The sequence below is a fragment of the Pararge aegeria genome, chromosome 20 (genome assembly GCF_905163445.1).
Source record: "Pararge aegeria chromosome 20, ilParAegt1.1, whole genome shotgun sequence".
Classification (NCBI taxonomy): domain Eukaryota; kingdom Metazoa; phylum Arthropoda; class Insecta; order Lepidoptera; family Nymphalidae; genus Pararge; species Pararge aegeria.
The window spans coordinates 16,338,966-16,353,682 of NC_053199.1; the positions used below are offsets into that span (position 1 = coordinate 16,338,966).

The 14,717-nt window shown below is 36.1% G+C and overlaps 1 protein-coding gene across 4 annotated transcripts in view; it reads left to right on the forward strand.

Annotated features, from left to right (window-relative positions):
* The first annotated feature begins 2,559 nt into the window (after window positions 1-2,559).
* The window catches only part of LOC120632568 (fibrillin-2-like), an 88,778-nt gene continuing 76,620 nt past the window's right edge, over window positions 2,560-14,717 (forward strand). For 3 of the 4 annotated variants that reach the window (XM_039902460.1, XM_039902462.1, XM_039902463.1), the window contains exon 1: window positions 2,560-2,612. In XM_039902460.1, coding sequence (XP_039758394.1) covers window positions 2,610-2,612 — 3 coding nt within the window. In that variant the 5' untranslated portion in view covers window positions 2,560-2,609. Of the gene's footprint in view, window positions 2,613-2,660; window positions 2,697-14,717 lie in introns of those variants that run through there. The other variant, XM_039902461.1, reaches the window with a different exon arrangement.

Below are 14,717 nucleotides of genomic sequence, written 5' to 3' on the forward strand. Positions count from 1 at the left end.
GTCAACAATGGCAATTTCACTTTACCATTAAGGCAGCATAATCCAGGCGTTTCTCCGGAAAACTTTAATGCACCACAATACTCGCAAACTACGTCCATTTGCCCAATGCAAACGCTAGGATGCAAGCTGTAATCATTGCTGCAATCGTATTGAAACGCTGCTCGATTCAAATCAGCACTTGATAAATATCTTGTTCTGCGTCGCAAATTATCTATTTGTTGACCTCTGTTGTTCGCTCGCCGATTCTGCATTGCCAACCGAGCTGTTTCACGGGCTGCTTCACTTTGCTCTCGTGATTGAGAAGCACGAAGTCGAGCCATACTATCGCGGCGCTGTTCACGTGCAATTTCTTGTTCTTCTTCAGTCCTTTCATTTGCAGTATTTCGTATTCTTCTTGCATCACGGCTTTGTCGGGAAAGATTCGATCGTCTTGGTCGCGGCATTATTAATTAAACTTCACTTCACCTAAAAACTTAAATTTTTAACCATACCGAGTTTTATAGTTCACTTCACTGTTTATACGAATGGGCAATTGGGCAATAATGTTAATTATTTATTTAATAGAAATAGTTATATTATTGATTTCTTACAAATATCAAATAGTCATCCATACGTCATTACATAGCTGTCATTATACGTCAATTTTGTTATTCCAAGTCTGATTCTTTTTTGTTATACCACGTTTTATAGTGACTGACGTTACATGTCAAGTCACACGGGAATGATGTCGAACGGGATAAAAAGTATCCTATGTCCTTCTCCTGGCTCTAAACTACCTCCCTGCCAATTTTCAGCTAAATCGGTTCAGCCGTTCTTGAGTTATAAGTGAAGTAACTAACACGACTTTCTTTTATATATATAGATATACATAAATACTTATAATATATAGATAAACACCCAGACACTGAAAACATTCATGTTCATCACATAAATATTGTCCAGTTGTGTGAATCGAACCCACGGCCTTGGACTCAGAAAGCAGGGTCGCTGCCCACTGCGCTAATCGGCCGTCAAATACAATATCTTCCAAGTTGAAGAATGTTCGTATCCTAGTTTGAAAACTTATGACAAATGGAATGCGGACGATGTCGCAGGGGAAGAACGCTTAGTTATTCCTACATAAGTAATTACCGTGCGTGTATAGAAAACCAACGGGAGTGAAATCACGTGAGCGACTGAAATTATGAGGAAAAGTTGTAAAAGACTTGTAGACACTACTTCAAATTACCACAGAACTTACTTTTTTTACCACAAATAACACATTTTCGTTCTTCGACGGTTTTATTTCAGGCAAACTTAATCTTTTTCCTCAGCTTATTACTATCTCATAGTTGGGCAATGATGAAACTCAGCCTATTGCTGTCCCATTGCTGTACAATGAAGACTTCTTCTTTCAGACCTATAGAGCATATACCCAACACGGTGCGGCTACGATTATGGCTTAGCAGTTAGGCTGGCAAACTTAATTGACGTTAATCCTTGTTGTATATTTTCGATTCACATAGAGTTTAATATTTAAGTGGTAAATCCACATTTTCTGTATCAAAATACAATGAACAGTGATCTGAACCAAACGTTTGATCTATAGATCTTACCAATAAACAAACATGAGGTAAAGAACACTAATAGCGTAACGGAAGTGTGCGGATCGAAGGGGTGGAGCATACGTGCGACAGGCGTCACGTATAAAAGAATGTCTTACGCCCACGAAAGGTGCAATTCGAACTAAGACCTCACGTTGTAAGATTCTGTTTGATAATTTTTGTGGTCTCAGGGTGCTGATGTGGGAACTTTGCATTGGAAAAGTTGCAAGCTTTGAAAGTTGATGGCCCTATGACCTATAATATAGACAGACACAGTGGAGTACACCACAAAAGATTTTTTGAATCATAACTTTGAAATTATACTAAAAGTACAACATGAGACGGAGCTATTTCTAAAATTGCTAAAAGAAACTTTGAGAAAGGTGTGTGAATGCACATATGAAGTTCACACCATTGTTGGTGGAGGATACCCCCCTTTCACGGTTTTAGTGCTTTAGAGTAGGATTTAGGAATTGATCTTATTCTTACTATCATTAAGCTGCTTTTCTTAAATAGTGGCCCAACTGAAGCGATTGTTGGAATTTAAATTTGTATATGAATTGTATTATTCTAAGGTAGTTAAGTTTTACAATAGGTATATAATTTTTTTTTTGCCCTAGATAGCCCTTAAATGCTAAAAAGTAGGTAATGTAATACCTATATTTAGATCTACTTTTAGTTATTACCTGTTTTATGTACCTAATAAAAATAAACAATAAACCTATGCCCAATATTTCGCTTTTATATGTGTGGAAACAAGAGCCCTATTTCAAATTTGCAATTATCGAAGCAAAGCAGTGATTTTGTCGTGCCGATTAATAGTCGAGCTGCTAAGTGTGTCCCAGGCCTAATAGCGTATAGATCTAAGTGGCGGAGCATACGTGCGCGCGCGCTGTCTAATAACTACATAATATTGTAATATTTGTCCATTGATAAAGCTCGCGATTTTAGCCAGTCGAGATCGTGCCGTCGACGGGGACGCACGTGTCTCCCGAAACTCCTCGCGCGTACCAAGACAACAGTGGCATGGTAATTGTGATAAAATAATACGTAAAGGATAATAAATATTAGCGACGGACCCCGGTCGACGCCCATTGCCTTGCTAGGAATTCGGTATCGTATTACGTAATCTTTATAATATATTTTATTCCATGTGTTTTATATTTAGTTTCTTACTAGATTCTAGTCAGAAAAAATAAGGGTTTTCGATAAAGGATATATTTCTGTAAAGTAATTTCTGGGTTATAAAAAAAAATTTAAGCTAACATAAAACAACTTTTTTAAAGCTATGGATGCTACAAGAATTTGTACGAAAGCATATATAGTTCAAAGGTAAAAAGGTTGGACTGAAATCAATGAGGTCGAAGTTTGAATTTAGCTCAGTCGTGGTACGTAGAACGATAGATATAATTTAAAAAAAAACATCTGATTAAAGAATTTATCTATGATCAATCCTGCCTAACCACCGATCACTTGTCTATATGTAAGTTAGTATTTTGAACTGAGAATCATGTTTTGATTCTGAATCAGGTCGGACCAAAAATCTTTTTTACTTTAAACTATATTTTAATGAGAATATTTATACCTAAGATCAATGAATCTAGAGTTAAACACACGGAATTACATTCAAAACGACAGTTAAAAGTTAACGTCCTGAAATTCAAAGCAACCCTTTACGTTTATTTTTTCATTACATAAAAATCAAACATTTCTGATTTCCCAGTTTAAAAAACAACGAGGTATATTTTCTTCAAATGCATCATATCTTCGTCAAATTTGGATCGATTTCGAGGTGTTTTCTATTACAAAGAGCTAACCGTTCTTTTGTTCCCGTGGTGTAAACAAAAAGAATCTTCAATCCTAGTTAGTTAAATAGTTTGAAGTTCCTGGGATCGATTCCCGGTTTGGACCATAAACAAAACATTGGGGTTTTTTGTCAGGTATTTTCAATACTGCCCTGATAAGATGTTTGCGCCTGAGAGCACGTTAGGCTAGGTCAGTCTCATTTACTATTAAACTTCATTCTCCCATTAACGTCCCACTGCTAAGCTTGTCCTCTCTGATGGGGAGGGATTATAGAGCATAGACCTACCAACCTGCCGACCTGCTCTAAGCCGGGCTGGTGGGCTTTAACGTTTGTTATAATAATTATGTTAGTGATAAAAACATTGTGGGACATGCTCTCGGAGGCACAGGTTACACCGCACTTTTTGGTTTCACACCACCAATTTTCTAACTGTAATTGAGTTTTCTGTTACAAAAAGATCAGTATTAGCTCGTAATACAAATTTTTATACAGAAAGCTCAATACCTAATTATTAGGCCCTATTTTGAAACCGAACCCAGAAACTCGTGATTTATAGTAGAACTTTCAGATCAGATCTACGAGGTTGTTGAAATGTGCGATAATTTCCAATTTACATTGACTTATAAAAAGATAAGAGGGTTCTAATCACACTAACATAAGAAGGAGACCAGTTGGCTTTTGGTTTTGTTATCAATATCTTGAAAAATCTTTAAAACAATTCATTTACTAGCCTTCTTATAATTGATATAATGGGATTTCCAATAAGCTTTGGTACGTTTTATTATAAAAATCTCGGAAAGTCTGTTCGTACACGCACTGCAACGACGGATGTGAGTGTTATTTTAAATAGGGTTGCTACACACATTGTACAAGAAGTATTGTACGTTATTTTGGCCAAAGTTGATACTTTACGATACCAATAAAGTACCAGAACCTTAAGATACTAAATTCTACTTAAATAAGGTTTACTTTTAACAAATATTGAGTAATCATATATCTCAGTGCAACTTAAAATGGTAATCTAGATATCAAGCTTGCCAGTTTATTCGAGGGTTAACTTATTTTAAGTTAATGTTACTTTTTAGGTTTTCCAAATGAGTAAAATACAAAGACCCTGATTTTGTACTTTAAAATAAATTAACCGACTCTCAACAAAAGATTTTAAAGAACACGTTCCTGGTTTAAATTAACTTTGCAAAATGCATTTTATACACAGTTACAATTAAAATGCAATTGAGAATAAGATTCCTGGTCGAATACATAAAACTTTATTAGATGTTAACATCCTATTAATGTAAGTTGCAGTTAATCCAATTACGCAAGACTTTTCTTTACCGTATACAGTCTACTTAAATAAAATCATATGAACCGACGACGCGGTATAGTTTACTGTTCTAAAAAAAAAGTTCGTGGAAGTTTTAAACTTTTGCCTTTTTAGAAACGGCATAACAGCCGTTTACCAAAAACTTTATTTTTGCTCGCGATTGTTTTGGATAATTATATATTACGTTTTAAAAGAAATTAAAAAACTTTTCAGATGCAATAGTTTGTGTCATTTCGCATAATATCGTTTGATGTTTTCGCAATGTAAAGTTGTTAAATCTATTTGTTAAAATAACTCTATCTAAAAGGTTGGCAGCCCTGTTTGTGACTGACGGATGCTGTTCTGTATCATAAAGTTTTTCATCATAAAATAGCACTGACTATCGTGGACAGATCCAGACATACTGATATCACGTGCACATGGGAAGTATCTTCGTATTACATAATCCGAAAATACTCTCTTTTACCAATAGCAACAGTAAATGAGGTAATATGAATAGTGTGAACAGACTACTGCATATAAAATGTTCTTAAAAAACTTTTAATAAGTAATATTAAAATTATCCAAATAAATCGCAAGAAAATGAAGTTTTCGGTGTAGTGTAGAGGGAAATGTAGAGACCAATTATTGAATGCTACGTGAGGCCATCAAACAACAAATAATACTGCTGACACTAAACACTACCTACTCGATACTTCGTTCAGTGTTATTTTGGTTTTTTGTGTTATCCTCCGAAAAACGGTTGGTTTTCCCGGAATCAAAAGTATCCTATTTCTGTGTCCAGAATCTTTATATCTCTATTTAACTCTATGCCAATTTTTAAGCGGTTAAGCTGGGAAGCCGTGCATTCAAATGCGAACGCAATTTTATAAATCCCCCGGAAACATTTCTTAGTGCTTTTCCGGGACAGAAAATATGTTCCTATGTGTATCTCCACAATGCAAGTGCATAGTTGAGCCAAATATAGGTAACAAATAATATAGGTAGAACCCCCGCATTAAACACGACGGGTGGAAGTTTGACTTGCGTATGTGTGTGTGTGTGTGTGAGAGTGTGCAGAGACAGAGACAGTGTGCAGTCAAACTCAATTGCCAATTGCATTTTCTCATTCATTTATTTTATATAGATATAATGTTCTCCGGTCCGGGGTACTCTATACAGTTTGATATTTATTTACTTGCTTTAGGCAACTAAGCCGCTAACTAAAAGAAACAATAAATGAATTATAGTTTTTTTTTTTAATATTATAATTCCATTACAAGTTAGCCCTTCGCTGCAATCTTACCTGTTAAGAAATTATGCAGTTCAAGATGGTAGCGGGCAGAATTCTTTATGTAATGCAGTTATTAATTTTTAATAAACCTTAATAAATTTATACGCGTCATTTTACCGGTCAGTGAAATATTTTTTGTACTGGTACCTAAGACGGGATTTATCTCGCTTTCCTACATCTAAGGTAAACTATGCTACCTGATCAGAAGCCCGAACTGAAGAACATGTCCTCGCACTGCACGTAGGAGCTAAGGCGGTAAGGGTGGTATAAGACTGATGGCGATAAAACGTAATTTTAGCTATCACGATGAACAATTAGCGGGCCACATCCTCGGCTAATAGGGCCAGGGTTACTCTGGTTATCAGTGGGAGTAGGTGTCGGCATAGGAACTCCATCAGGCTCGTGATTTGCGCAATCGCTCGCTGTATCGCGTCCGCTAGTTCAGTGCGACTAGTTACATCAATTATGTAGGAATCTTTTGTTACCCTTGGCTGGATTAAATACTTTTTATTTTATTCCATTACTAATATGCCCTCCAATCTTTCCTGAAGTCCTGGTGTTAATAACGAATTCTGAAATGGTAGTGGGCTACCCAAAGAGTATCTCTATGTGATAAAATAAAAGAAGGAGCTAATTAGTGAAATCTGCATTTCATTTGCGAAAGGTACTGAAGTCATTTGTGGGATTGAGTATATTCATCATCATCAATTCAAAAATTCAAATTTTTTTTAGTAATGTAGACCTTATCACAGGCACTTATGAAGCGTTCATACATTTAACATGTTACACTAATGTTAGTGATGTTTATAACTGATTTCGTTAACTTAAAACTAAAGCTAGGAGTTCCAAACGCGCCCCGGTTTAAGAAGAGCCCACAACAAACTTAGCCATCATCATATCAACCCATTAACGGCCCGTTTCAGGGTACGGATCTCCACCCACAATGAGAAGGGGTTTAGGCCGTAGTCCACCACGCCGGCCCAGTGCGTATCGATGGACTTCAGACAACTTTGAGAACGTTATGGAGTACTCTCAGGCATGCAGGTTTTCTCACGATGTTTTCTTTCACCGTCGAAGCAAGTGATATTTCAATTCCTTAAAAACGCACATAACTTATAAAAGCTACAGGTGCGTGCTGAGATTCGAACTCGGCCCCCCTGAAAGTGGAGTCGAAGTCCTACCCCCAGTGGGTAGGACTTCGACTCTATCACCGTTTTGCAGCATGTATTATTATTATGCTTTCATACTAATTAATATTTAATTCCTGAGGTTATTTTGGACCGACATAAGTTTAAACAATGTGTCAAATTTCTTAATGACAAGCTTGTTTGGATGCATCCAGCTCGCGTTCGTCCCTCACAAGATAAGAATGTTAAATTGCCATTTGTTAGAAAAGAGCAACTACTAAGTATCAGGCCGGCTTTTTCTTGGTAGAGTCTGCCTTCCGATCCGGTGGTAAAGTCACTTAAAACAGACAGATTTAAAATTTGTGAAATCTGTTATAAAGTAACCGACATAGCTGAAGGAGTTTTGAATCTAGTTACAATTGGCGGAGCAAGTAGTGCGTGGGACCGATGGACATTCGGGCCCCAATGTGTTTCAGAGGCGATCTTGCACTACCAAAACTTGGAACAGATGATATTACGTGGTATCAAATATGTACCGAATTAACCAAAAAACTGATAAAGTAACTAATATATTCGTATTTCTTTTCACTCCGATGAGAGTTACACCTTGAATACAACCCCTATAGTGTCTACACGGTATCGTATTGGAACGCTTAATCGCGTGGCGGCATGTCTTTTTTGGTATCTAGGCTGAAACTTCCCACGAGACTCAAAAAAAAATCTGAAATAAACCAAATATCTCTTGCCAGGAAAATAACAGAAAAATCCTATGATAATGTTGAGTATTACTTAAACGATTAAAAAGCTTGGGTGTGAATTGCTTTAACTTCATAGCTTAACACTAATTCACTGTGAGATGGTGATAACAAAAAAATTGCCCGGCTAAGTTAGTTGTGGGCTTATTTTAGACCAGGGCACGTTTCGAACCCTCGTAGCTTTAGGTTTAAGTTTGCGACAATGTTATCACCATCCCCATACAATTATGTATGAACGCTTCGTAAGTGCCTGCGATAGGCCTACATTAATAAAGAATTTTTGAATTTGAATTTGAATCCATGCTGCTCCACAAATAAAACAGCTCGAACCGCTGCCCCACAGAGGTCAGAATACCAAGTGAGTTGTAGGGAGACGTGGAAAAATTAATGAAGTTCAAATTCATCCAACTAAACAATCCATTGTTCCAAGTAATAAATTATTATGTAGTATTTTTTTTAACTATATTATAATATAGTCGTAAACGTACTCGTATATCTACTTCCTGCATTAGTTGCTGAGCTAGTTATCATCGTGAATCACCGCTTGGAAGTGTCAAAGCTCGCAAAGCTCAGCTAATTACTTTTATAGCCCATTATTATCTGTATATATATATATTTAAATCATTATTTTTGTACTATACTATAAACTGTGTGTAGATCTGATGAATGTGGTTGGAAATAGAGGACAGAACTCCTCAGCGGACAGCAGCAAACCCCTCATTTAAGGCTTAGCATATATATATATATATATATATATATATTTATATATATATATAAGGTTTTGTCCTAATTGACAGACAGACAAGCTCCGAACTTAGAATTAAAAAATTTTGAACATATATTCTTTGAAATATTAATATTTATATGATTTAGTTCTTTGTAGCGGTGATAGGTAGCTCGACTTTAGGGGTTTTGCTTTCAAAAACTGTAAAACATCAATATACATAAACATCCATAGAACATTGATAGTTGTTACTTGAAAATGTGTCTCACCGGTTTAACCCCCTTTGAACAAATAGAATAAAGAGTTTCTTAAACACCTTTAGGGTTTTCAAAGAATTATCATCATCATATCCAACACATTACCGACCCAGACGCACGGGTCCCCTTTCACAATGAGAAAGAGTTAAGGCCGTAGTCCACCACGCTGGCCCAGTGCGGATTGGTGGACTCCACTCCCCTTTCAGACGATGTGTTCCTTCACCGCTAAGCAAGTGGTATTTTAATTGCTTAAAACACACATGACTTAGAAAAGTTAGGGGTGCGTGCTGGGAGTCGAACTCGGTCCCCGAAACTAAAGTCGAAATCCTACCTACTGGGGTATAACCGCTTTATAGAATATGTATATTATATATTTCTAGGCTACCGTTTTGCTGCCGAATTATGAAAAGTGCTATAAAAAGTCATTAAAAGCATGTTTTGAATGCAATATTAAGAGTTTATTGCGCTGGATTGAAGTCCACGCCTCTGCGATTATGAATTCCTTCTTGATGAATTCCTCGGCTCGCATTATGCTTACAGTCTAAACCTAGATTTCAGATTAATACTGCCGTTATCAATGGCTTGTTCGCCTTCCAACTGTTAATTTGTCATTGTATTTGCTATTAACTGCCGCTTTGACCCATAACAATACGATCGCATAGTGTTGCCAGCTGTCACCGAATTTGGCATCTATTGCGTTGGTTTAGAGTTCAGTTTGCCCCTCTTTTGGATGACAAGCCTGCATGCTCGGGGTGGGTACATTATGAATTATAACCCACCATTAGCTTCGCTATTTTGTACTGCAGTTGTTTGAAAGCTTAGATGTATCAGATGATTTGCCAAAATTATATAAATCTATTCCAAATTGTGGGTGGTGTGGTCTATTGCGGTATATAGCGGCATGAAATCATGGCAGTTCTATTTTTCTTTATTCTTCTTTAGTTAGCCGTTTTTCGCACGGAGTTTTCCGATGCCAGTTATTGGACGGCCCATGCTAGCTAGTTATTGGACTTGTGACCAGTTTCGGAGTCCCAAATTCAGCTTTTAGCTCCTTTATTTCATCCTATGGCGAAGTTTTCGCGCTCGCGTCACTCCCCTGGTGACGCCGTAGCAACCCCTCAGGTGGTTATCGGCAAGTGTCCATCCAAAATTCGAAAAAAGTATTTCATCATCATTAATCCCTTACCGACCCACTACAAGGCCCATGTCTGACGCATACCACTCCGTTGGGGGAAACGGAGTAGTTATGTGGGACTTGCACCCACTAAAAACCCTAGTCCACGCTACCCAATTGAGAATTATGAGAACATTACGGAGAACTCTTAGGCATGCACGTTTCCTCACAATGTTTTTTTTGCCACTTTAAAGCAAGTCAAATTTTAATTGCTTAAATTAAAAACGCACTTAACTCCAAAATGTTTGAGGTACGTGCACGGGATTGAACTCCGTCTCACCGAGAGAAAGTCTGAAGTTCTCAAGATTTGGTACTTTATATCTGATACTAATAATTACCTAAGATTTGGACTCAAAGTTTCTTATCGAAATCTAAAGATGTATGATGTATGATCTAGCTGAAATAGTTCATGAGCACATTCTCCAGACATGTCTTGTAGGATTCCGAAAGACAGGCATTATTTAACCTTTTTACTAACCTAACCTAAGCGTTCTTATCTGAGGTATAAGCTGTTAGGAGGCTAACCTGTGAGGTATATGGCAATGATGTTAAACCCACTCCCCTAAAAATCAGTAAATCGCTTCGCGGCACGATTTTCTCGGTAGGGTAGTAACTAACCATTGCCGAATCCACCCACCAGAGTAGAATAGAGAAAATCTTGGTTCAATCAAGTAAAGAACAAAAGACCTGACTCTTATCAGAACTCCATCCTGCGCCAGTGAGGTTTTCGAAAATACATGCTTTAATGTATGTAATTGTTTCTTAAATAGGCCGGTTAAAGTAAATAGTGTTGTATTCGAATTGATATTGTTTACGTCGTCGACAGTGACAACTTAAACCCCATGCGAGTGAAATGTGTGTCGACATAGTAGCGTATCACTGTTTGTTTCACTTATTTGACATCTATTCTATTCTGTTTGGAATTTGTGGTGTCGCGAGAAATACGCCGTTTTACAATTTAGGTTTTCGATATAACTTTAAGAGACGTAGCGGTAGGAGACGTTAAATTACTTAATGAACATGCAATATAAGCATCTTTAAAAAGTGAATTGTTTATATTAGGTCTACTTGAAATAAGTGATACATAGTAGTCTATGCAAAGTCTCCTATAAAAGTTCTATCAAGAAACTAAATTATTTTCTTAAATGTGTCATATTATGTACAATAAGGTTAAAATAAACTATTAATAAGGTAAGTTGTAACAGCACAGCGAAAAAAAAGATATGTTATTGTTTACCATATTTACGACTATAATAGGTTTTCCGAGTTTTACGATTCAGTAAAGTTTTCTCGATAGAAAAACCATTTTTTATTACCATTTTAAGTATAAATTAAAAAAAATATATATTTGTAGCAATTACTTTTTGTTTTACTATTATAGTTTTAATAATTACAAATATAGACTTATATTCACATGCAGTTCAAGTGCTATACAATATAAAAAATAATAAATCAATCAATCAATTTTAATTTTGCTTGAATAAGGTTCATGCAACATGTTTACATATGTTAATTAATTATTATAAGTGTCAAATATCCCGCTCAAATTGACGTGCAAAAATTTGTCGTTAATCATTTTAACAATTTTCCACATTAAATAACAAGTCACATTGAAATTAATTAAAAGAAAAAACCCAAAAAAGCAAGGAAATCCCGAAGTGAAATTATAATAATAATAATAATAAATTCTTTATTGCACACACAAAAACAAAATACAAATAAACACATTTACAGAAAAAATTAAAAAAAAAAAAAAAAAACTAGTTTAGGTGTGCAAAGGCGGTCTTATCGCTAAAGCGATCTCTCCCAGACAACCTTTGGCGATAGTAGTTATTGGAAGGAACGGGTTGGTGCGGCAATAAAAATTTCTACCTACATAAAAATATTAAATAAAAATATTAAATAAATAATTATCTGATTAAATAAAAAATAAATACTTAAAACCTAACTTATTTACCCCAACGGTTAAGTCTAGTAATTCAAAGGGGCAATAGCGCCAGCATTTTGGGTACCATGTACATAAGTGAACAGTTAGACGACTTATATTTAATATTAATTTTACTTTGTAATTATTATTACTTGTAACTTAGTCTGATTTTGAATAAAGAACATTTACATTAAAAAAAAAACTTTAAAAATAAAATAAACTAATCAATTTCTATAATTATTACAATTTTCGATTTTATTAATCATAGAAACCCTCGTCATCCGACTCCTAGAAATCATCAAAAATTTGTTAAAAATGCATTGCTAAGTTGCATGCTGAATTCGAATCCGTTAATGTCACGATCTTAAGTTGCAGCGTTAGTCTGGCACGGTACGTCACGACGGTGTAAATTAAGCACAGGCAGCTAGAGCAGTGCTTTGAAGTCTATCTAGGGTTACCAGGCTGTCCTCTTCTGCATTGTGAAATAGCAGAATGAAATGAGAAATAATGGAAAGGCTCTATTTTTGTACCTGTTGTTACTTAAGAGAATTGTGTAAAAAAACCTTGCAATTCTTGCGGTATAATAATGAGTTTTCTTTATTTTCTTTAGACAACAATCTAACCCAAAATCTGGCATAAAAAAAATTGGTTGTCTGTAAAGTCGGCTTACTGACGATAGTTGCGTTCAACTATCGTCAGTAAGCCGACTTTCTTACGACAACGTCGTAAGAAAATACTGATGGAATGATTGCATTTTTCAAAAGAAAATTTTAATTTTATTTCTTTGATAGATATTATCGTTGCTATAAACAATTGACACCACATTCACTTTTCACTGCACTTCATATTTGCCGAAAACATGTAAAGTATTATTGTATAGAAGCTGTCCACGCGGACGCATCGCTCACTCAAGTAGGAGAGAGGCAGATGTCGAACGCGGAGGCCGACTGTGCCTCTTTGTCGCTCGTTCTGCGCTCTCGCTTGCACTTCAAGCCTTGAATGGAACGCCTCAGAGCGAGGTAACACCGCATACGTCATGTTTTTTCGTGCGTGCAGCCGGCTCCATCAATTATAAGACGTTGTCACGTCAAAAATATGGTGTATTTAACTTAGTGGTGCTATCGTTATCTAGAGAAAGATTATTCAAGTAATTTTCAACTTTTAAAAGTGAACTCAAATCGTTTAAAATATGTGTTACAGTAATATGTTTATTATTGTAATACTATCAATTCTATTAGCCAGGTATTTTATTAAATTGATTAGGTTTTTATACACATACGCAAGTAATTATTATTTAATTAATAAATAGTTTAAAAAAATATTTGATTACTAATGCTTTATCGATATACTCCAGTCCTGTATGGACGATCGAACGATGCAAAGATACCTTGCAGAATCTTAGTCGTTATCATGTAACACAATATCATAATAAAATAAAATTAAAGTGACTGTTTGTAATGCCGAAATAACTATAACTTTACTAGCTTGTTACTAAATGCAAATATTTGTATGTCTGGCTGTCTGTTTGTTTCAACTAATTTCGAAACTGGACCGATGTTTAAGTCTTCGCCAAAAGGTATCGAAACAGGGCAGTAAAAGTACTTTTTTGTATTTTTTTATTCCCCAATAAGCTAGTGGTAAGTGATGATGCAGTAAGATGGCCGCGGGCTATCCTGGAAGGAAGTACGACAGTTGTATTAAACCTATCTGTAACCGGAAGGCTAAATTGCTGGGCGGTTTTTGTGTATTTGGGTAAATAGCTCCGAAGCCACCCGTGAGACCAACTATTCTTTAAACTTTCCCAGATCACCGGGCATCTGGCAACCCTGAGTGAAACCCGAGCGCTTCCGCGTCAGTATCCTATATCCCACGAAGCTCCTAGCCGGGGTATGAACGGCTCCCTATGTTCTAACAAACCTCGTTATGATACGCGATATGACCATATTAATTTGATTTTACACTCCGACGGAATTCTTTGATAAAATCACTGCGGTTTGTATGAGACAACACGAATAAGCGACTTCTATGTGGAGAGTGCTGTTTTACAATTGTGCGTCAAACTCTCCTGAGGTCTTTTCTGAATCCATTCTAATATAATAAATAAAAGTGTATCTGTTTTTTTGCTTATGATCTTCGTATTCACAGCTAAATAGTATTTAATAAAACATTGCTTTGAGATAGCTAGTCCTAAAGACAAGCGAACATTCTCATTCTGCTTTCTCCCTTCTCATAAGATTTTTAAAAACTGAAACATTGCTTCGCTCAAACTTACATGTATTGTATAGAAGGTCAAGTATTGATCCCTCATTCGGAATGTTTTTCTTGTGCAGTAACCGCCACTCCTCGTTACAAAGGAGAAATATTGAAATCCTCTTTTAATTTCAAAGTTCTGACCCAATAATAAACTGACAAATTACTTACTCTGGTCAGATTTTTATACAAACCAGATTTTTGAGAAAAATGCAAAGCAATGCCAGATATCATCAAGTCCTTAATAGACGTGGACGGTGATCCGTGATCAGTGCTACAGTTTGTAGTAGGTACCCAATACAAGTATATTTACGTACGTTTTGACGTAACATATCGGATTGCGTGTGGTTGTTAACAGAATTACCAAACTATTAATATTTGGTGGCTTGTACCGAAACCTTACAAGGAAATCAGAGCAAAGTCCTGCGTGTCTCGTGTTTTACTTTACACGGACTATTCATATTGATAGACGGGAGCGTTGACATCAACAATAAGCAAAAATCAGTTTCCGGCCGA